General features: G+C 34.2%; 1 protein-coding gene across 4 annotated transcripts in view; it reads right to left on the bottom strand.

The window, feature by feature from the left end:
- LOC123538436 (kalirin-like) overlaps nucleotides 1–24384 on the bottom strand; it is a 315629-nt gene that overhangs the window by 18869 nt on the left and 272376 nt on the right. For 3 of the 4 annotated variants that reach the window (XM_053530236.1, XM_053530238.1, XM_053530239.1), the window contains 9 exons: nucleotides 23863–23955; nucleotides 22675–22803; nucleotides 19537–19572; nucleotides 18814–18990; nucleotides 17390–17567; nucleotides 15961–16015; nucleotides 12767–13283; nucleotides 1539–1762; nucleotides 63–201 (listed from right to left, as the gene is read on the bottom strand). In XM_053530236.1, the coding sequence (XP_053386211.1) occupies nucleotides 63–201; nucleotides 1539–1762; nucleotides 12767–13283; nucleotides 15961–16015; nucleotides 17390–17567; nucleotides 18814–18990; nucleotides 19537–19572; nucleotides 22675–22803; nucleotides 23863–23955 (1548 nt within the window). The remainder of the gene's footprint in view (nucleotides 1–62; nucleotides 202–1538; nucleotides 1763–12766; nucleotides 13284–15960; nucleotides 16016–17389; nucleotides 17568–18813; nucleotides 18991–19536; nucleotides 19573–22674; nucleotides 22804–23862; nucleotides 23956–24384) is intronic. The other variant, XM_053530237.1, reaches the window with a different exon arrangement.

Below are 24384 nucleotides of genomic sequence, written 5' to 3'. Positions count from 1 at the left end.
TGCCATCCCTTTAAAGTTTTTTAAAAAGCAAAATAAATGGCATACTGTTACTCCTTCCATACCTTGTTTGATTTACCTTCCTTTGCGAGAGGAAGTGTTTTGCTGCGGACTTCAAAACTGCTCATTCCATTCCATTCAAATCTGTCGCTGCTCGCTGGCGGTGATTTTGTTTTATTCTTGAACAACTGCCATGTGTTTCTTCTGAAAACATAAAAGAAATTTTATCAACATTCTCTACAAATTGTATTTATAAGGATGATTACAGCTGGAACCAGGAATAGAACCAGCAGTGACATTGGGAGAGTTGCCTAGCAACAACCTGCATTTACATTGGGTTACCTAGCAACAAACATAATTATTGAACAGTCCACATTAACATTGAGACATTGCCTAAAAACAGTCCACATCAACATGGAGACATTGCCTGCCAACAACCCACATTTAACTGAAGATACTGCCTAGCAACAATCCACACTGACATGGAGACACTGCCTAGCAACAGTCGACACTGACATGGAGACATAGCCTAGCAACAATCACAGAATGGAGACATTGCCTACAAACAGTCCACATACAACATGGAGACAATGACATGAACAACGCCTACAATTAACAGACAGAACTTGCCTAGCAACATCCACACTGATATGGAGACATTGCCTAGCAACCCGTCCACACTGATATGGAGACATTGCCTAGCAACAATCCACACTGACAAGGAGACATTGTCTAGCAACAGTCCACAATGACATGGAGACATCGCCTAGTAGCAATCCACACTGACATGGAGACATTGCCTAGCAACCATCCACACTGATATGGAGTCATCACCTAGCAACAATCCAAACTGATAAGGAGACATTGCCTAGCAACAATCCACACTGACATGGAGACATTGCCTAGCAGCAATCCACACTGACATGGAGACAATGCCTAACAGCAATCCACACAGACATAGAGACATTGCCTAGCAACAATCCACACTGATATGGAGACAGGACCTAGCAACTATCCGCATTTATGTGGAGACATAGTCTAGAAACAACCTACATTGACGTGGAGACTTTGCCTAGTAAGAAACCACATTGACATAGAGACAAAGCCAAGCAACAACAAATCTGACCTCTCTATGTTTGCTCTACAAAGACTTCCACCTATAAGTACAAGAAAACTTTTCACAGCCTCAAGACTGCACCTATTATGTTGTTATGAAAGTTCCTGATCCGTGATGTTTCTTTACCTTTGATACTCTAATTTATCAATCTTTTTGGTTCCATTTAATAGCACTGTTTCTGTAAAAACTCATGCATAAGTTCTTTTTCTCACCAAAAAAAGACTTTAATCTTTATAACCTCAACTTATGCCTGTGCTAACAAACATTTTAGATATTTGATAGGTTATGAATGAAGAAGAAATGTCAACTGTGATTAATAAATAATGTAGGTCAATTTTGGGGAGCCAATCAATGATCCAGCTAATCTATAATATACATATGGCATGTTTATTTATGTTTAAATCATCATAATGTCACCACTTACTTGAACGTGGGATCCCCGTCTTTTGCTCCCACAACATACATGGGGACTACACCTTCAGCAGCAGGGGAGGAAAGGTTAGCGGGCCGATGTATCAGAAACATATTGTACTGATTGGTTCCTATCACATGGACTGTCTCGCCCTTTGCCACGGAAATCTCATCTTCACGAACAGCATTATAGGTAAACAAAACACGCCCCATAGCAATTGTGCCAGACTCAATCAACTGTAAAAGTGACACAAAATCTTTGAATAATAAAAAAAAAAACACAAAAAAACTGATGGAGCAATGTAATTTTATTTTAGTTACTTTTAATGTTGAACAAGATACAGATTTACAGTAATTTAACTGACTTTACTGCATGGACCTTTTCTACACCAGACAACCATTGTTTCATTTCAACATTAGGGCACAAGCCTTTCAATTTAAATTTTCAGTTTACACTTCAGAGTGGGATGCAAATATTTCATCTCTCTATTTTACATATGTATACAGTAGTTTGGCAATAAATCATTTATTTCTACCATTAGTCAAGATGCTTCAAAATGCTTTGAGAAGTTACAGTCATGCATACAGTATATGACTTCCATATCAAAATTATATACATAACACCTTAAAAATGCAAATTCTATATGTAAGCGGAACTTAACTTATGTTTGCTTTACTACTGTAATTAACTAGCTTCTTTCATGTTGATTAGACTACCCATTGGTCATGTACTTTCTGGGGAGGAAAGAAACTGTTTCTCCGACTCAGCAGCGACAGTTCTAAATATATTAAATTACCAGCTAAAATAAAGTACAAGTAGAATTTGCATTTTCTATTGGTGTTAAGTATATTGAAGTGTTGTTAAATATACAGTTCATCATGCAGATAATATACAGGTGTAATGCATTCCATGCAGTAAAGTACAGTATTGCCTGGTGAGAGCAAAAATGGTCTAAGCGCTTATAAATGAACAAGTACTTAGTACTGTATCACTTTCACCCTCAAACAACTCTCTCAACACCAATCAGCTTGTCAAATCAATGCAAAACTGTTGTATCTGTAAAAACAGTACTGTTGGGTGAGAGCAAAAGTGATCTAAGTGTGAATAAATTGTAAAGCACTTAGTACTGTACTGGTCCACATTCCAATTGCTTTCTGAAGACAGATCAGTGCAACACTGATGCAATTTTACAAAATATACAGTTGTATGTAGATATGAGAAGTATAGTTATGTTTTTGACACAGGTCCCTACCTTTACCTTAAAAATTAAAATATAAAATTTTGGACATGTGAACAAAATTTATTGTCACTGAAAATCAAATACATTCAATTCCATCAAAAATAAATGTTGAAGTCCGATGGTATTTCTCATGTTAGGGGCAATCTACATAAGGATAAACTCCTAACTATATATAAATATTGCCTTCAGGTGAAAATTTACTTCCTCTGAAAGAAACCCCAAGATTCTCAAAATAGCAAGATCTAGACCTAGTCTTATAGCAGTAACAGACTTATCAGTGAGTATCTACAAGAATTGCAAAACTTCAAACGTTATCATGAGAAAACATATTATACAGAATTAATCACCTTTCAACACTGTAATATGCTCAGATGTAAAAGAACTGGAAAATAGATGAAAGCAAAAAACGTTATCAAAATTGCACGTAAGTTGCTAACAGAACAGAAAATGCAAAGTTCCAAGGAAATGGAAGAAATTTTCATGTGATAAAAAGAAGATACATACCCTTTTAATTTTCAGTTTCATTTTTGTTTGATATATTTTTGGTATAATTATGTATTGTAATACATACTGTGTATTTAAAGTCCTTGTATTACACTTAAATTTATACCATTTTACTTGGTTATTTAAAAGAAAAAGTTCTAAAACTTATATTAATCAGTATCAAAACCTTATTTCGGATGGTAACCAGGACATGAGGGTATCAGAGAAGAGGCCAGTTTACCTTTTTATTAATGAGCATTAAGCAAGGGAGCAACTAGAACCATTATTCACCTGTTTGGTATGAGTTCAAATCCACAACCGCCCGCACTTAAAGTGGTAGTTCTACCACTAGGCTACCATGATTGTTCAAGTTGTGCTGTTGCGGCAAGATGTGTATTAAAACCTTTCAGTAAAACTAGATAAATAGTAGAAAATCTTGGTTCATCTTCAAAATTACAACATCCATCCATCCAAAATATGTCTGTTTATGAAACTTGCAGTTAACTGTGTTAAGCATATATGAAAATGGTACTTACCTGTTGCAAGAATATATCATATGCAAGGTAGTAGAAGTTCACGTAGAATTCAAGCCCTAGACTGTGAGTAGAGTACTCAGTTAGGCACCTGGATCCAAGGTAAACTTAAGTTTGGAGATCTGTCTTAAAGTTCCTGCATAATGTTTGAAATTGACAAATGGCTAACCAGTATTAAAGTTCCCTCATAATGTTTGAAATTGACCAATGGCTAACCAGTATTAAAGTTCCTGCATAATTTTGAAATTGACCAATGGCTAACCAGTATTAAAGTTCCTGCATAATGTTTGAAATTGACCAATGGCTAACCAGTATTAAAGTTCCTGCATAATTTTGAAATTGACCAATGGCTAACCAGTATTAAAGTTCCTGCATAATGTTTGAAATTGACCAATGGCTAACCAGTATTTAAAGACTGGTCTCCAATCATAAGTTTTAATCAAATTCTGTACATTCCAAGAATCTGTCGATTGTGGAAGTCCTGTGTGCTGGTACAGGTGTATAAACTGGCTGTCAGATAATACTCTTATCTGAGAACACATACATCATTGAAGGTCTGGTATCACACAAAACTGGTCCATGGAATTGAATGCTCTAAGTAAGATTGCTGGATGTTATCCATTATTTCGCAATTTCATCAGTATTTAGAAATTCAACCAAACATGGTCCTATGAAAACACTGTGTAACATATTTTGGCACCAGACATGTTCCAATGAGAACATTATATAACATATTCTGGCACTGGACATGATCCTTAGAAAACATCGAGTAACATATTCTGGCACTGCACATAATCCTACAACAACATTGTGTAACATATTCTGACACCAGACATGACATTGTTCTAATTAGAATATCATGTAACATATTCTGGAACAAGATAAGATCCTGTGAGACTATTGTGTAACATATTCTGGCACCCAACATGATCCTATGAGAACATTGTGTAACAAATTCTGGTACCTGACATGATTCTGAGACTATTGTGTAACATATTCTGGTACCAGACATTATCCTGCAAGAACATCAAGTAACATATTCTGGTACCTGACATGATCCTATGAGAACATTGTGTAACATATTCTGGCACCAGACATGATCCTATAAGAACATCGTGTAACATATTCTGGTACCTGACATGATCCTAGAAGAACATTGTGTAACATATTCTGGCACCAGACATGATTCTATAAGAACATCGTGTAACATATTCTGGCACTTGACATGATCCTATAAAAATGTCATGCAACATATTCTGGCACCAGACATGATCCTATGAGAACATTGTGCAACATATTCTGGTATCTGACATGATCCTATGAGAACATTGTTCAACATATTCTGGTATCTGACATGATCCTATGAGAACATTGTGCAACATATTCTGGTACCCGACATGATCCTATGAGAACATTGTGCAACATATTTTGGTACCTGACATGATCCTATGAGAACATCATGTAACATATTCTGGCACCAGACATGATCCTATGAGAACATTGTGTAACATATTCTGGCACCAGACATGATCCTATGAGAACATCGTGCAACATATTCTGGCACCTGACATGATCCTATGAGAACATCGTGTAACATATTCTGGCACCAGACATGATCCTATGAGAACATCGTGTAACATATTCTGGCACCTGACATGATCCTATGAGAACATCGTGTAACATATTCTGGCACCAGACATGATCCGATGAGAACATTGTGCAACATACTCTGGTACCTGACATGATCCTATAAGAACATTGTGTAACATATTCTTGCACCTGACATGATCCTATGGTAAAGCTGGCAAAGGACTGAAAGTCTGAGACCTTGCCCCTCGACCATTAAACTTTTAATGATAATGTTTTATTCCCCAAATACAGTGCTGGATGATTAAGAGCAAATAAACTAATGTCACCATTTAATAAAAAGAGAGAAAAAAATAAAGAGAAAAGATAAGGTTAGAATTCAACAAATTTTATTTTGTTCATTTTAGTTGCTATGACAACAATGACAGTACAATAACAAAGATTTATAAAGAAGTAGGTTTTAACAAAATAACTTATATAAGATTAACCCTACAATGTGTACATACAAAAATCTAACTACCACTTTTACAGAAAAAATCAGTTTTTAATTGAAGAAAAAATAATGTTATCTTTTCTTGTAAGTTGTTTATATATAGGTTAGTCCTGGCTGGGACGTTTGCTATGGTCATTTACATACTTGTTGCCTATAAGAAGACAGGGACAGGGCCTATAAAAATTGAAGGACCCCCGTTGTTCCAGTCACAATAGTAAGACTATGTAAAGGTTATAGGTCATTTTCTGACTGTCCAATGAAATTAAGTTTTGGGGCCGCTGAGCCTAGTGTAGTAAACACATAACATATACAGTCAAACCTTGTTTGCTCAAACTTGGATAATTCAAAAACCATCTTTTGTTCAAATTCATCATTAGGTCCCGGCAAATTCTCTGTAATGTATGTTTTAGGACGGCTGGTACCAGTACTTTGAACGTATTTTAATGGTCCTGTTGAGTACGAGCAAACGAAGTTCGACTGTAGTTATTTAAAGATCAAGTCTGTAAGTGATCTTAACCACCTAATGAGTAAGGTGGTCAATTTTAGCAGGAAGGAAAAACAACTGAAATAAGCTGGCAAGAATTTTGAAAATCCCTAATTGGTTTTTGCTCAAAAAGGATGTTAGAACTATAAGTAGTGTTATGAACTTGTTAATATTTCATCCTCCTAATTATATAAAATATAAAGAGGTTTTATAAATTTGTAGAAAAAGCTCTCTACTAAGTTAATCACACAGTATGAAGATTTTGATCCAAGATGGAAATATTAAGGGAGTTGTACATTATATGATATTTATAAAATATCAATAATTATAATTGATTAAATTTTTCTATTTTTTTTTTTTTGAAACATTGCTGTTCATCAACTTACAAGAAAAGAACATTAACTGTTACAGTATTCTGACAAATTCAAATTAAATGCTATATATCCTAGACAATTTAACTAATATACTTCCATATCACAATATATTGCCGGCAGTAGTATTCAAAACTAGAAATAGTTTTCCTTACTAAAAGAGATTTTCAAAATTTCCACCCTTTATACAGCAGTGTGGGGAATCACATGATCAAAATAATCTCTAAACCAAGTGATTTTTGAAGAATATGAAAAAAATTCCTACCATGATAAGATATGTAATTTAAACATAGTCTAACATATAGCTTACCTATAAAGTTGTTAAATAAATACCTACTTTACAATGATGATAGATTCCTGGTAATAACAAACACTTACCAAAATAAGAAGTATCAGATCCTTAAAGTGTTCAAGATAATCCGAAGGTGATTGTGATTGGAATTTATGTAAGTATTAGAATACATCTATGTTTCTGTATTTTAGATTTACAGCAAAATTTGCTTCAATATTATCTCATATTATTCTTAAATTTACTTTGGCTTAGAGATTATTTTGATCATGTGATTCCCACATGTATATTTGAAATTTCATGAAACAAAATTGATAATTAAATATACATAGGAGGTCTTTATTTTGATTAAATGACGGCATAAGAAACCAACATAGGGGTTTGGGACACATGGATCAGACCAGCTGCATCACGCAGTTGGTCAGGATCATACTGTTGCTAATATTTCTCTAATTGCAATAGGCTTTGAAAGCGAACAGCATAGATCCTGACCAGACTGCGCGGATGCACAGGCTAGTCTGGATCCATATTGTTCGCAAAGCCACTATGTTGGTTTTCTCATGGCACGGCTCAAATTTTTATACTCAACTGTATTATATTCATTGACATATGCTACACTATTTTTTTTGACACTTCACCGAGTTACTTTGCAACACAAAAATTAGTTTTACTTTTTTGTTCCTGATTTTTTACCACAATTACATATTCACCAGAAAACTGTCGACAGTTGTTCCTTAATTCATTCAGAAATGAATACATTTCATTGCAATTAAAAATTCATACTGTAAAGGTGAAAAAACTCAGTTTTTCCTATTGCATTTTAATGGCAGCCCACACATAAAACACTGTTTGGAATATGATATTTAATAATGCTAGTATTCTGTCAACTAAAATTTTGAGAAAAGGGAAACTTTTTTTATTTGAGGCAAGACAAGAGAAGGTAAAAATGGAAAAATACTAATGAAATGACAATTTAAAATTCCTTGAAAATGGAAAAATATACCTGGCAGGTTGAATAGCATGTCATAAAATGATAAAAATTTATCGCTTTCATATAATGCAATGTGATGAAATCGAAACTGGAAAATAAGTTAATGTTTAGGATATGGAGAAAAAGTTTTCTTTGGAAAGTTATAGACTATTGCAGGTTAATAATGACCGTGAAAATGGAAAGAGCTTACTTAACAATCAAAACAGCCCGTGTGTCTGTTTTGGGATTAATACCGGTCGTTTTTCAACAGTATTTCAGTTATGTAATGGCAGGTCAGCCTGTCTGTTCTTAACACCAACAGTTTCCTATAAATTGTTATGTAATGGACCAACACTTGCTATGAAATTATTCGGTATCATTTTTTATCGTAACAGTGAGACCAAGATATTATACCAAGAACTACAACCACTTCCTGTTCTAAAACGTTGGACTACAGACCACCTTTCTGACTATGATATGCTTTTTGACTGCATATAAAACTTTTGTCTTTTGTAATTCAGCTAGTCTATATACTAAAGCTATCATTAAAAATAACATTTGTTTCCGGCTACATGACCTACCCGTGAAAATCGTTGCGACCCAATTTTTTTTCTGCCAAGTCAGCTGAATTCCCCTCCCCCCTATATGACTATATGGAAAAAAATCCCTGTCTATGTATCCACATAAAAAACTTTGGGTTGCGTTACGGCAAACAAACAATGTTTTAATTATGGCATAAGTATGACGTATTTCTTTTCTTGGAGGGTAGAGGAATAAGGAGGGAGAGTAATTATTTGTTTTTTCTTTTCTCTAAGACATTAATTTGAAAAATGGAATGCATATCTTTTACAAAATAAATTCCTATCATCAAAGAGTTTAGGTGCCTGTCCACCTACCATTTAGATAAAGCTTGTATTTCGTAACTAAGGATACTGTTTACATGTGAAAGTGTTCATGGCAAAGATTTACATGATTATACATGACAATCTAACATACTTGCTTTAATGACACAGTTCAAATAACAGTTTTCATATCTACATTCTAGATGTGATGATACAATCTACTCATGGTAATGTCAACACTCAACTTAATGATACAGTTTACACATACGAATGGGAACACTTGATTAGATGATACAATTCACACATGTTAATGTTAAAAACTTAACTTTATGATACACTTTACACATATTTGATGATACAGTTTACACATGTTAAAATTCAAAACATTTCACACATGATATGTACCACAACAAACATCTACACACATGCTGACAAGGAACACATTTTTGGGGGGAGCAGTGCTCATATTTCACTGAGTTTGGGAACCAGTCTCAAATCTCCAGCATCTGATTGGTCATTTGTTCGCATAAATTAAAAAGTGACCAATAGCAAGGCTGCTTTTTTAGACTGGTGTCCAAACTCAAGTTTTCTTTAAAACCAAGGAAGAGCTTAAACCACAAAGACCTTTTCTTCATGCCACCAATGTTATACATGATTACAGCTGCCAGAATATTATTTTTTTAATTTTTTTTTACAATTATTAACTATTCTGTTTCATCAATGAAGGCTTTGTAAAGTTTTAAAATAAATGAATATTCACCAAATGACCTAGACTAGAAAACCTTTACAGGGATACAGAAAGATGATATTTGTTCTGAAGATGACTGCAAATTGCAGTTTTATTAACCCTTAGCCTGCTAAATTTCTAAAATGGACCGGTGCATCACTCAATTTGGACAGTTCTATTTATCATTCGAAGGGGTGTTCAAAGAAAACTTACTGACTGAATAGCGAACAGTGCAGATCATGATCTACACTGGTCACGAAGGCAGAACCAATCGTGTCCAGCATGGTAAGGGTTAGGACAATACCTGCATGACAAATTTCAATAAAATTTTTTTTACCTTGAAGTGCAAACTTCAAACACATAAGTATTCAAATGCATACAGTTTATAAAATCTGCCTTCCAAAAAACTGGTTTTACAGAAAGAATGCTTACACAAAAGCGAAACTCTTTTGCTACTTTGATTACTGGTAGCCCCAAAACCTCTACCCTACCATAAATGCTAAAAATCATTAACCTACCATCACATTTGTCTGAATCACAATTTCAAATGCGCAGTCAAAATATTTGGGCTAACTAGCCTATGTGTATAGAAATATGGAAGCAAATAGACTAGTTTCACATTGAACCTTCATATTATGTACTAGTAGGCATATCCTCACACATAACACACCCAAAGATGTTTTGGACATGACTTAGATAGAAGGCCTAATTTGACACCCCTACTGAAAGGTGTAAAATAAATGTACATGTTCAAAAATTTGAAAGTTACAATAATTTATTGTAAAATATTTTTAAAGCGTGAATATCACACAATCCAAAAATATTTTTTTTGTAAAATAATTCAGAACTGGACTGGGCCCAAAAAAATTGAGCTGTATAAAATATTCCAAAGTGAAGTTATATGTACATATCTTTAAGGTCAGGAATGGTTCAATAAATAGTCATTTAGATAGCACTATTCAAACCTCCTTGTGGTTTGTTTGTTTGTTTGTTTGTTTTGGGTTTAATGCCGTTTTTCAGCAGTATCTCAGTTAAGTAACGGCGAGCAGTTAACCTAACCAGTGTTCCTGGATTCTGTACCAGTATAAAACTGTTCTCCGCAGGTAACCACCAACTTCCCCACATGAATCAGAGGCGGAGGACAAATTATTTCAGATACAATGACTTTTAACAAATTGTCACTGAGAACATACGCCGCACCTGGGGATCGAACTTACGACCCTGCGATCCATACATCTGCGCTCTCCCTACTGAACATAGCGGGCGGGCTAATTCGGAAGTATAGCTATATTATCCATGAAAATACAGTGACCTATTATTTTCAATTGTGATGTGACTCTTCCTTCAAGTGACGGTACTTAACAAAGTTCTATAAGTCTTTATATTTCATCAAATATCATATATTTTCTCTTTTGGTGTCAAATAGATTCTATGCATGTTTGAATGAAACAGTCACTGATGTCTGTTCGTCAGGTAACATGCATTTTTCATTGATAACACAATGAGTAACTTGTGAGTTGTTTGTAGTCTTTATAAGGAGCAGAAATATAAATTTGGGAATTCTTCATCACATGTAAAATGTCAAAATAATTATTTACGATTTTTAGCTGCTAGTATCACAAATAACAGGCTCTTATGACATAAAACCAAGTTAGAAGACCAGTCTCAAAATGCTGCCTTATTATTGGTCAGTTTCAAACCTGTGTGCTGTGACAACCAATCAGATTCTTCCGATTTCAGACTGGTATCCAAATTCAGTTTTATAATCTCAGACCAAGATCAAGATGTCCTAAACTCAGTCAAAATCTAAACAATAATCATCCTTTCTGATATGAAGAAAACTACTTATGTAAGAAAAATCATCTAACTTAAAATATAAATCAAAATTGTTTGGATCATGCTAATAAACAAACTGCAGGCATCATGGGTATTATGCAATAATGATAGACTCGTAATTCCAAAAATTTACGATTTAACAATTTTATCAAAACTTCTTCTACATCTAACACAAACTTGATTTTGAAAAGCATTTAAACCTCAAAATATCACATGCCTAGGTCACCTGTATATACACAATGACAAAACTAAAGTTATCATCATCTTTAGCCAACAATTTTTTCTGCAGTATACATTAGCAGTGTCTAAAAATGCTTAAAAATGCAAGAAAAACTACTTTGGCGGCATAGCTGGCTCATAGGGCACGGGTTAATTGGGACAGAAATTAAAAATGAGTTGGAAACTGCAGAATATGAAATATCTTGGAAACTGTCTGTAGGGAATAAATTATCTTGGAAACTGTCTATTGGGAAATGAATGATCATGGAAACGTCTGTAGGGATGAAGTACCTAGTGCAATGGATTATCTTGGAAACTGGCAGTAGAGATAAATTACCTTAGAAATTGCCTTATGGCAATGAATTATCTTGGAAACTGACTGTAGGGAAAGAATTACCTTAGAAACTGCCTTACGGCAATGAATTATCTTGGAAACTGACTGTAGGGAATGAATTACCTTAGAAACTGCCTTACGGCAATGAATTATCTTGGAAACTGACTGTAGGGAATGCATTATCTTTGAACTAATTTTAGAAATTGATAAACTTGGAAGCTGTCTATAGCATATTTAGTATCTTGTAAATTGTCAGAACTGATTCTCGTAATTTTAACATAACACTGTTAAAAATTTCTGCAGTAAACAAAATGGCAGACAGCTTGGAGGGGACAGGAATAGTAATTCTTTGTAATGACTTCTTTTGTAATGACGTAAATCAATCATGTATGTCTAGGGTCGTTTTATTTGGTGCAAGATCAGCTATGCCCCTGAAAAACTTTACATGCAAATGTGATTTTGGTATAGTCTGTATATATAATGTCGCCTCAGAGTGAAATTATTGAATCTGTTTCTTTCATTATATACAGCAACAATAATTTTGTGCAGAGGTGATGCTATATATATACATATATAACATGTATGTATTTACAAAAACATATTTTTTAAATAAATAAACCATAATAAGTTATATAAAATGAATCACATTTTTGTATTGTAACTACATTCCTTCTATTCAAATGCTCATTAAAAAATAACTAAAATTAACGTTCCGCTATCAAGAAATAAGCATTCCAAGATTATACGTGAAATACATTCCATTTCATTCCGTTAGAGTGAGTCAACTATTCAACATCCAATCTTATATGTGGGAATGCTTGCGTTAACTTACCGCGTTTTGCTCATTGTCCAATCTCTCTGTTCCATTTGATTTTGTGGGCGGAGTTACACTTCCTTGATTGACAACATTCTCCGCCTCTGAATCTACCGAATTTGCATAACTTGAATCCAGTTTAGCCCCACTATTATCATTTTTTGATTTTTTAAGAGTATTTCTAAATCCTTCCATCATAGTTTTCTTAGGTTTAGCGGAATCACTACCCTCTGAAACTGCACTAGATGTCTTTTTCCCGTCTCTCTCTAAAGTTTTTGAACACTCTGTTGGTGAACTGGGACATGATGTTTCCCGAGCACATGCTCCCAATACTTCATTAGAGTCTGATTTTTGATTGGCCACTTCATTTAATGGGGTTGGGACTGATTTACAGCGGAAATGTTTATGTGAATCCTCTGGATTACGTCCCTTGATACTACCCTGTTGAGAGTTACTGCCCCTGGAAGATTGAGGTTGGGAATTAGTTTTACGGAGTTGTCCATCCTTGCTATTGTTACCCAGATCTGGAGCAGACCTGAAATTTTAGATTTAAAGATTTTTTTTATAAAACAGCAGCTCTTATATCTTTAAAATAGTTGTTTTCACATGTTTCTTTCTGAAACTATATCCTCAAAATCTAAATGACATTACTTATATAGTACTATAATCTGTAAAAGGTCCACAAAATGAAAATCTGAAACACTGAGATATTATTATATCAAGGATACTGTAAACATATTAGTTTTTGTGGGGCACTTTTTTCTTTGAAATTTCGTTGCGGTGTCAGTCCATAAAATTAAAACTAATGAGTAAATTTTCCTTTCATTTTATCTCTACACATTCAAAACCAGAAATTAATGCCCCCACAAAATGGTGGAGTTTCTCGAAACCACAGAATTTCATGCCAAAGAAATGATACGATTCCACAGCATAGTGGTACATTAATAGAAGATGGAATATATTTCATGTTTTAAATATTCATTTCATTTTACAAATTCTAATGTACTTTTTAACATTATAAAAATGAACAAGATTTCACTAACTTTAAAGAAGAAAAAAAACAACAACAGAATTTAAAGCAAGCTGATGTTAAATGCATTTTGATTTTCACTTTTAGTGATTGATCAATTTAGTCATCTAATTTGTTTATTTTTATGTTGTGGTATAAGTAGGTTAAAGACATGTGCAAGAAGAGTGCAATTTTGGTACAGTAAACACTTTTTGAATGAAATATGCTCTACATGTGTTTATTTTTACAGAATGTTCAGTGAGAGTCTGTTAAACTGGAGGAAAAAGATCGTATAATATTGCTGGGTTGTTCTATTATAGAGAGAGCAGTAAGAGAGTTTTATATTGGGTGTTACCATTCATTCAAACAAGCATAAATTAAAAATTATGTTAAACTTTTTCTATGCAAAGGAAAATGTGTAATGACACAAAGGTCATGGTCATATGAGACCAGCAGTCAAGGTCATTTCTGACCAGCAGTCAAGGTCGTTTCTGATCAGCAGTCAAGGTCATTTCTGACCAGCAGTCAAGGTCGTTTCTGATCAGCAGTCAAGGTCATTTCTGACCAGCTGTTATGGTTGTTTCTGATCAGCAGTCAAGGTCATTTCTGACCAGCAGTCAAGGTCATTTCTGACCAGCAGTCAAGGTCATTTCTGACCAGCAGTCAAGGTCATTTCTGACCAGCTGTCAAGGTCGTTTCTGATCAGCAGTCAATGTCATTTGAATTTCTGACCAGCTGTCAAGGTCGTTTCTGACTAGCAGTCAAGGTCATTTCTGACCAGCAGTCAAGGTCATTTCTGATCAGCAGTCAAGGTTATTTCTTACATGCAGTAAAGGTCATTTTTGTCTGGTTGTCAATGTCATTTTGACAAATGGTCAAGAACATACCTAACCACTTGACATTGCCAAAAACAGCCAAGTAATTTATGTCTAGTGGCTGCAGTTATTTCTGATCAATCGTCAAGGCCATTTCAAGCCAGTGACCAAGACTACAAATCAAAGTCGTCTCTAACAAGTGTCCAAGGTCTTAGCAGAGCTCAAGGTCATTTCAAACAGTGATCTTAGTCAGTTGTTCATGTCATTACTGACCAAAATGAGCAGCTGAGACTTCTCATGCATTTCAGAAATTAGAATGTATTCATTATGTTTACCATATGAAAGGATCCATTACCAAAAATCAATTCCATCTTGAATAAAGGAAGAACTTTACATAAAAGTTAGCAAAGTCTCATTAGCAGAAATTAATCCATTTATAAGAAGATATTTTTATATATTAAGTTCATGGTGCAGAAAAGGGAGAAAAAATTAAAGATGAATTTTTATAAATGCATATGGAATTATTTTCAACCCTTGTAGATCTCCTTAACCTTTTGCATGTTTATTTTCTAAAATGGACTGATCCATCATTCAATTTGGACAGTACCATTTATTATCTGAAGGGGTATTCAATGAAAATTTACTGACTGAATAGCGAACATTGGAGGCCATGATAAACCTGCATGGCCCTGCAGGCTGATCTTGGTCTATACTGGTCGCAAAGCAAGAACCACTTGCCAAAAGCAGGCTAAAGGCATTCATTTTAAACACATGCTTTTTTATCTACCAGTAGTGATTTTTATGAGATGTTGGATTGGGTGGGGTGGTGAAAAAAAAAAAAACTACATTATACCAAGATCTACAAAGGTTGCATGTTTAGGAAGAAGCGTTTTCAGAAATAAGCAAAGATATTATTTTTTCTAACTTACAATTCAAATCTATCTATTTGGTATTGGTCACCTGATAAAAATGTCATAAATTTCTTTACTTGACATTTGATACGGCAGCTCTGCTTCATAAAAACAAATACAGTTGAAACTCAATATCTTGAAATTGCTTATCTCAAACTTCCGGCTATCTTGAAGACATCTTCATTCAAGTCCCGTCTCAAACACACGTGCACAAAATATGATTTTAAGTCAAAATTTGGTTATCTCAAAGTAAAACGCTTGCTCCCTTGGAATTCAAGATACTGAGATTCAACTGTATTTTTTACAATTTTTATATATTCTTTTTAAATATTTAACAAAATAAATCTCGGTCGAAGTAAAATGTTGCTTTCCATCATAATTCTTTTTTAAACTTGTAAATATTTCAGTTAAATAAATTCTACAAACAACACAAAAATCAATCATGCATGAGTTTTCCTTGTATAACATTATACTTACAATTCCTTAGTTAGCTCTTTCTCTTTATTGTAGAATGCTATTGGGGACTGTAGAGCTAAAAATAGAAAAATATTTTTTTCCGTTGTTGTTGGGCTTAACATCACAATTATAATTAACATGGTGACTTTCCAGCTTTGATGGTGGAAGAAGACCCCTGGTGCCCGTCCGTGCATTATTTCAGCACTGGCAGGCACCCGGATAGAACCACAGAGCTTCCATAAGCCAGCTGGACGACTTCCTCACAGAAAGAGTTCAACGCTTCAAACTAGGCTCGAACCCACATTGGTGAAGGACAAGTTATTTGAAGTCAGCCACCTTAACCACTTGGCCATGGATGCTCATACAAAAATGTCCTTCATTACAGACTTATATACAGCTAAAACATCAGAAAGATCTTCAGTATAGAAATATATACAGCTAAAAGCAGAAAAATGGCCATTAATAAAGAAAGAACAATGTGCATTTAAAAAAGATTTTTTCTAACAGTATAAAACCTAAACATAGATCTAAAAAACCTTTATTCTAGAGTAATTAAGGGCTAAAAACAGAATAACAACCTTCATTATAGAAAGATATATAACAAAAACAACTAAAATATTTCTTTCACAACATAATCCTACTCGTGACAGTAAACAGGCAAGTGATAGCGTTAGCTATCCTTAATTTTTATTAATGGCCTTTATCACATTGACAAGTCCAAGTATATTTACTATTTGATATAATATTATATTGGCATACCTGACAAGTGTTAGTATACTATATACTTGAACTTTGCGATTCTGATAAATACTGTTAAGCTAAAACATGAGAGTCAAGTCCTTTAACATCTTCTATCCATTTTAATACATTTGTAGATAACATCAGTGAGATAAAGTTATAAACAGAAAATATGCTTCATCATCCAACAAGCTGATGAAAGTTTATAACTCATAGTTCATGTTTCTAATTCATAGTTCATGTTTCTAATTCATAGTTCTGGTTTCCAATTCATAGTTCACATTAACAATGCATAGTTCAAATTAACTATTCATTTAAAATTCATAGTTCATGTTTAGAATTCATAGCTCCCTTTTAGAATTAGAATTCATAGCTAATGTGTAAAATTCATAGCTCATGTTTAGAATTCATAGCTCATGTTTAGAATTCATCTATAGATCATTTTATTCAAAGTCATAGTTCACATTTACAAAGCATAGCTCATGTTCAGAATTCATAGTTGTAGTTCACATTTACAATTCATAGTTCGAAAGATGTCTTTGCCCAGACAGTGTTAAACATGCATTGGTCATGATTTACTGCTAAAATGTCCTGTTCAGATAGGGCAAAGGTATACAACTGCTTATAGGATTTTGAAAATGGTGGCATATGATTTTAAAGAAAACTTTACCCAGTTAATAACGTATTTTTTAGAGATTTATAAACTCTGTACCTCTGAGAAAATCTCCCTGCATTTCCAGTATTTTCTTGATTGCTGAGACCCACGTATTCTTAACCTCCTCTGACGGGGCCTGGATCTGGAATTTCATATCGGCCCCCGGGGTCTGGTCCTTCAGCATAAACTTAACTGGGTCATTATCTACACTCTCAGTCATTGACATTTTATTTACCTGTAAAAAAAAAAGTAGTCCGTGTTAATACTCTGACATGCATCAATTTTTATGCTCAGAAGAAAGTGTGCATAAAATAAATCCAAAACTTACGACAGAATATTGCTGACTTTTCAAAATATTCACACAAGTGTGTGTGTGTTCAGGTTTAGAGTGTTTTTCAACATTTTTTGTGTCATATAAACAGTCTACTTGTAGCAGTAAGCACCATGCCGGACTTTGTTGTGCCACCTCACTGGAAAATCACACTGTAGAAAAATGATACCCCACCCAGTCACATAATACTTTTACTGGGCTGACCAGTCCTAGTACTATCCTCTTAATGCTGAATGCCAAGCGAGAAAGGTACAAGTACCATTTTTCATATATTTGGTATGACGCTGCCAGGGAGTGAACCAAAGATCTTGAACACTCGAAGCGGCACTCTACAATTAGGCTACCGATGAGTAAATTCTAGTCAAAAATTCTTATTTGAAGAGTATTATTACTTCTATTTTGTTTTTTCTAGAAAATTAACAACAAGTGTATCCAAGACATACAGAGGCATTTAACAGCTTTACCCAAACATTTTAATCAAATGAAAATCAGTAATAATTTTATTATATTTGAAATGCAAGTTTAACTTCTACTATCAATTTTACATTTGAGTTCTTCTGAGCCAGCTTTCTGACTTGTGAATACAGAATTCTCGATCTGCAGTTTATCTCGAGATTATGTACAGCTGAAACTCCATAGGATCGATCGTTTTGGTTCGGGATAACAGAAATTTGACTTAAAATGATATTTTGTGTACATATTTTCTGGACAATCTTGAAAATGTCTTCAAGGTTGCTGTAACCTTTTAATCTGCTAAATTTCTATAATGAACTTGTCCATCTTCCAATCTAGACAGTAACATTAACTGTTAAAAGGGGTGCTTAACCAAAAAGACACTGGCTGAATAGCGAACAGTGCAGATCATGATCAGACTGCATGGATGTGTAGGCTGATCATGATCTACACTGGTCGCATAGGCAGAATCAGTGGTGTCCAGCATGAGAAGTGGTAGTCTTTGTTAACAAGAATGATTTCTCGCAGATTTTACACTTGTTGTAATCACCTTTGCAATTTAACTTTTTTGGAAGTGGTAATCATAATAGACTGACAATATTGCCCTGTTTTTTTCCACAACTCATTTCCCTCAAAAGAACAATTTTCGTTTGAAACAGAAATACTTGTTTTTCGTAAAATACCAATAAACATTTACCTTTAAACTATTTTTGAAGAGATAATAAGTACTGACGATATTGCCCCGTTTTTTCTCTGTCATTTCACTGAAGAGAATAATTTGTTCAAACAGAAATACTCGTCTCTCTTTAAATTTGAGCTGGTTCCCTTTAGAGCTTGAGCCTCCACTCGTTACCTCGGCAACCAATAAGGTGTCCTGAAAAACACGATTTAACTATTATCATTTTTTTTTTAATTTAAACAGATATATTTTGTATTCATGTTACAAGAATAGGTCTGACAGTCATTTTTTTGACATTTTGTTCCTTGTTTGTTTCGCTGGATTCAATGTCACACTGACACAACTTGAATTCATATGGTGACTTTCGAGCTTCTGATGGCAGACGAGTGCCCATATGCAGGATCCCTTTCTAACAGTCCTAATGAAAAGGCTTTCAAAGAAAGAATACATCATTCATCTGACACAACGCGCGACGTTTTTTCTTCAGGAAAGTGATTGTCGGCCCGTCTGGGAAGTCATTCTAGTTCGCTCAAAGAATTAGATTCAAGCAACAGTCTATTCTAAATTAAAATCACTTGACTGAAAAAATCGCGCAAATCTTCTACTTGTTATGCAACGTAGATGAAAATGGAATAACTTCAACCTGAAAGATGCTAACATGGTCAAAGCAACATTGTTTCATTGGGTCATATATATGAAAATTGGTAAAGTTTCCGAGTTGTAAAGGTAAAATACACTTACCTGTAGCAGTAGTTTCCCAACAGCAGTTATTTTACCCTGAAATAACAAAAATTGAGATTATACTGTGATTAATAAGTAAATCCTTGGTGTTAAGGAAGTGGACCTGTAACGGAAATCAAGTTATTTCTGTGAGTTCATGTAGCCAAATTATGTAACTGAATGGAAATTTCTTAATTTCATTACTGGTCTTTAAAGGTATACTAGACCATATTCATATTTGAAAACTTATTCCCAAGAAGAGCAACATTTTTATACTTGCTGTGTCTTAGAACAGACAACAGAAATCAACACACACTTAAAAGCATAAAAAAACCTGATGTGTCTTTTAACATTTTTATGACTGTTTGCAAAATCATTCCATTAATTGTGCATAAAATTTCATGGTTTCTACCAATATGTCTATTTCCTGAGGATATAAATTAATGGCGTTCAATTTTTGAAGTTAACATGAATGAATATTTTATATTATGTTATATAAGGATTAAATTTCATGGATTACAGCAACCACAAAATTCATGGAAATTAATCCCCTACTAATATTAATGATATAACCAGGGCTCAACAAATTCTTTGCAAGCAACTTTTCTTGCATGACGAGCTGCCAAGTATTATCACTCGTCCTGCTACAATTTGTACTCTTCCTGCAATTCACCAAGAAAACGATATTTTACAGACGTCAATTTCAAGGTCCGTTAAAAACGAACGTTACTGGAATCTTGTTCTTGACTATCGAGCGTCCAGCTAATGAGAGCATAATGCAGTACCATAATGGAATTTAGTGAATTTTAAAGTAGCGATCATCACTTAGATATTTTTGCTACCCGGCTTCTTCAAGACCAAGTTAAATTGGATTTATTATATTTTGGCAAAAAAATCGCACTCGTTCTGCAGGATGAGTACTACAGCAAGTTTTACTCGCCCGTAGCCAATTTCTACTTGTATTTATAAGCGGACATGTAGATTTGTCGAGCCTTGGATATAACAGTTATCTCACATTTTAATTATCTCCCTTTAATTATAACACAAATTTGTAATGCCCATACTGCAGACAGATATTTACTAAATTGGAAAATATGATTCAGAATTAAATTGAATCTTCTGAAATTAGAAAGTACTTGACTATTTCATTTATCTTTCAAGTATTATTTATATATGCTTAATTGATAAACTACAGAAATGAATTAAATAAAGTAGCTTCACACTAAAACTTTATTACACCAATTATTAAAAGGAAAGTGGGCACAGCAGGAGGTAAAAGCCAATCTTCCTTAATGTTCAAATATTAAGTTATTATAATATTTTCTACTTGATTATTATCATTTATTTATTAATTAAATATCTGCATAAATATAGTTATAAGGTGATAATTTGGCAATTAGTGGTACTGAAGGCAGTCTATGTATGGGTAAATCTATTTCAGTAATCAAATGATCTTATGTACATCACCTTTAAAATGATCTTGTACTACCTTTATATCTTCATGTTATTGTTACTCTTTACATAACAAGAGCTGTCGGAGGACAGCAACGCTCGACTATTCAACAGCCTTGTCAATTGAATGAATACAAAAGTTGAAAAAGGGGCATAATTTTGTAAAATGCAAAGTAGAGGTATTGAACCTCTGTACTGCATGTCATATCATGACAGTGAACAAGTGTGTGAAGTTTCAGTCCTTTCCAATTTGTGGATACTGAGATACCAGCTTACATACAAAAACTTAACAAAAAACTGCTAAGTCAAAGGGGCATAATTTTGTAAAAATGCCAAGTAGAGTTATGGGACCTTCACAGTGCATGTTAGATCATGACAGTGAACTAGTGTGTGACGTTTCAATCCATTCCAATTAGTGGATACTGAGATATCAGATTACATACAAAAATTTAACCAAAAACTGCTAAGTCGAAAAAGGGGCATAATTTTGAAAAAAAAAGAGAGTAGAGTTATGGGACTTGCTTAGTGCATGTCAGATCATGATAGTGAACAAGTATGTGAAGTTTCAATCCATTCCCATTAGTAAGTACTGAGATACCAGCTTACATACAAAACCTTAACCAAAAATTTCTAAGTCGAAAAAGGGGCATAATTTTGTAAAAAAGCAAACTAGAGTTATGGAACCTGTGCAATGTAGATCAGTTCATCACAGTGAATAAGTGTGTGAAGTTTCAATCCATTCCCACAAGTGGTTACTGAGTTACCAGCTTACATACAAAACCTTAACCAAAAATTTCTAAGTCGAAAAAGGGGCATAATTTTGTAAAAAAGCAAAAAAGAGTTATGGAACCTGTGCAATGTAAGTCAGTTTGTCACAGTGAATAAGTGTGTGATGTTTCAATCCATTCCCACAAGTGGTTACTGAGATACCAGCTTACATACAAAACCTTAACCAAAATCGGGACGCGGACGCGGACGCTGACGCGGACGCCGACGCATGGGCGAGTGCAATAGCTCACTATTCTATGAATAGTCGAGCTAAAAACAAATGCCAAGTTATCATTCTGAATGTATACATTTGTTCCAGACAATCTACAGATAGTGATATTCAAGCACATAATAAAACTACATTAGAACCGATGTTAAAAAGAGGTGTTCCATCAAAATTAACAGCATTAGACAATTTCATTATTTCTATTTGCCTATTATGATAATTGGAAAATTGACCTTCAAAATTCATGATATATATTAAATTTTAAAATAAGGCTCTCATTCAAATCAAATTCATGGAAATTTCAACCAGAACAAGAACTGCATTCATATAAAATCTGTCTTAATTTCAATTTTGATAATTTTCAAATAATTTAATGTTAGGTGTCACAATAAAGTTTCACTTCGAATGTTAATGTTTTTTGTTTTTTTCACATGCATATAATTTTAAACATTTCAATGATTTTATTAAAGGTGGTGTAACTTAACCTAAAGGTCATAATTCAAACCACAATGGGGTCTATTATCACATCTTTTCTTATCCAAAACAGGCCTGCTTAAAAAAATATTTGATTAAACTTCAAGCTTTTTGATTTGATTAAGACAGACTGAAATCCACTTTCAACAATATTTAAAATATAGAAGAGACGTCTAATTTAGCATTTTAATGTCTAGATAACGTGAAAAAGACTTTTAAATGAAGAAAAGAAATCGTACAGTGTATCCTTGTAGTTTACCAAACTGCATCATATCGTTGGCGTCCTTAGGAACTACACACATCACATTATAAGCACGTCGAAGTTGAGCTGCATCTAATCCTGCACGTTCTGTGCACTTTAAAATATCCTGAAAACAAGAAGAGAAAATACAGATAGACCTTGACTGAAAGAGTACTTACCAAGCTCTAAAAACCACTCGAGTCAAACTTTGTTAGGACTGACAGAAATGTTCAAGTTATCCATAGTTCATGCCATCGAACAATATACATTACACAGGGATACCGTAAAAACTCGAATATATGACACAGTTTTTTTACGATTTTTTTTTCATTTTCTCAAAGGGATGCGTAATATATACCAAAGTAGAGCTTCAAACATTTTTTTCCAGCTTGAAAACCCGAAAATATCGGCGAACATCGGACAATTTTGTCAACTGTCATGTGTTTACATTTTGGGCTGTGCTTTTTTAACCTCCTCTTGAAGAGCGTTTTATTGGGCGGGTCCAAAAACACGTACAGAACAGAACCTCTGATGATATATGGTAAAGTTGATTTTATTTGTGAGTTTAAATTTTTTGTATTTGTAAATTTAATTAATAAGTAGCGTATATATAATTAGGCAAAATACAAAATTTCGCGGTTCCAGGTGGTAGGTGTTTGATCATTAAAATCATTATCTTTCAAGGATGCTCAAATAAATTGCAACTAAAACAGACTGTTTGTTATTTCTTTATTTCCAGCAAATTATTACCGATCAATACAGCAGCTCGTACAGTAATTCAGTCATGTAACATTAACCTAACCAGTGTTCCTGGATTCTGTACCAGTACGAACCTGTTCTCCACAAGTAACTGCCAACTTCCCCACATGAATTATCAGCGGTGGAGGACGAATGATTTCAGACACAATGTCTTTTATCAAATCGTCACGAAGAACATACACCCCGCCGGGGATCGAACTCGCGACCCTGTGATCCGTAGACCAGTGCTCTCCCTACTGAGCTAAGCGGGCGGGTTAACTCCATGAAATCCATGTAAATTAGGCCCCCATTTCACGGAAGCTGAATTGACAGTTTTTGACTTTACTCCTTTACATAGCAAAAGTTTAGAGACAAAAGGTACTAAGTACATTATAAATAAAGAAGGCACTTACTACCTTCTGGTACGAACCCATTGATAGATACTTACCTTCAAAATGAGTTGATATTTCATAATTCTTTGTACAGGTTTGATGAGAAGGTCTGCCAGATTTAATCTGTGACCCAATTTTTGTCGGATTTCCTGAAAAAGAATGAAAATAAATTAGGTCACATTGTTTTTGTGCAGTATTAAGAACAAAGAATGTGAAAATACAATAAGGGGGTTTCATGAAGGCCTGGGGGAGAGGGATTTCCCCCGCTAAGTGGTCTGAAACCTCGCCTACTATTCCTGTAGTAAGTCAAGTTCTAAATATAGATACAGTCATAGACCACCCTCCACTTTGCAACTTCTATTTACACACACTGTAACTAAGGTCTCCAAACTGGTTTTATAAACTCCAAACCAGCAGTAAGTCAAGGAAAACTAGAGAGGCTTTTGAGAAAAGCGCAAGTCTCCCACAACTGCTTAATCATCTAAATAGTAAGTCAGTCTTTATATACTGTTTACTTAATCCACATGTGTATGCGCTTTCTTGACACCAAAAGGACGCCTATACTACTAGTAGTATAG

The sequence above is a fragment of the Mercenaria mercenaria genome, chromosome 18, assembly GCF_021730395.1.
Source record: "Mercenaria mercenaria strain notata chromosome 18, MADL_Memer_1, whole genome shotgun sequence".
In the NCBI taxonomy this organism is placed as follows: Eukaryota; Metazoa; Mollusca; class Bivalvia; order Venerida; family Veneridae; genus Mercenaria; species Mercenaria mercenaria.
Note: the sequence above shows the minus strand (reverse complement) of the source record. Positions and strands in the feature narration are given on the sequence as shown.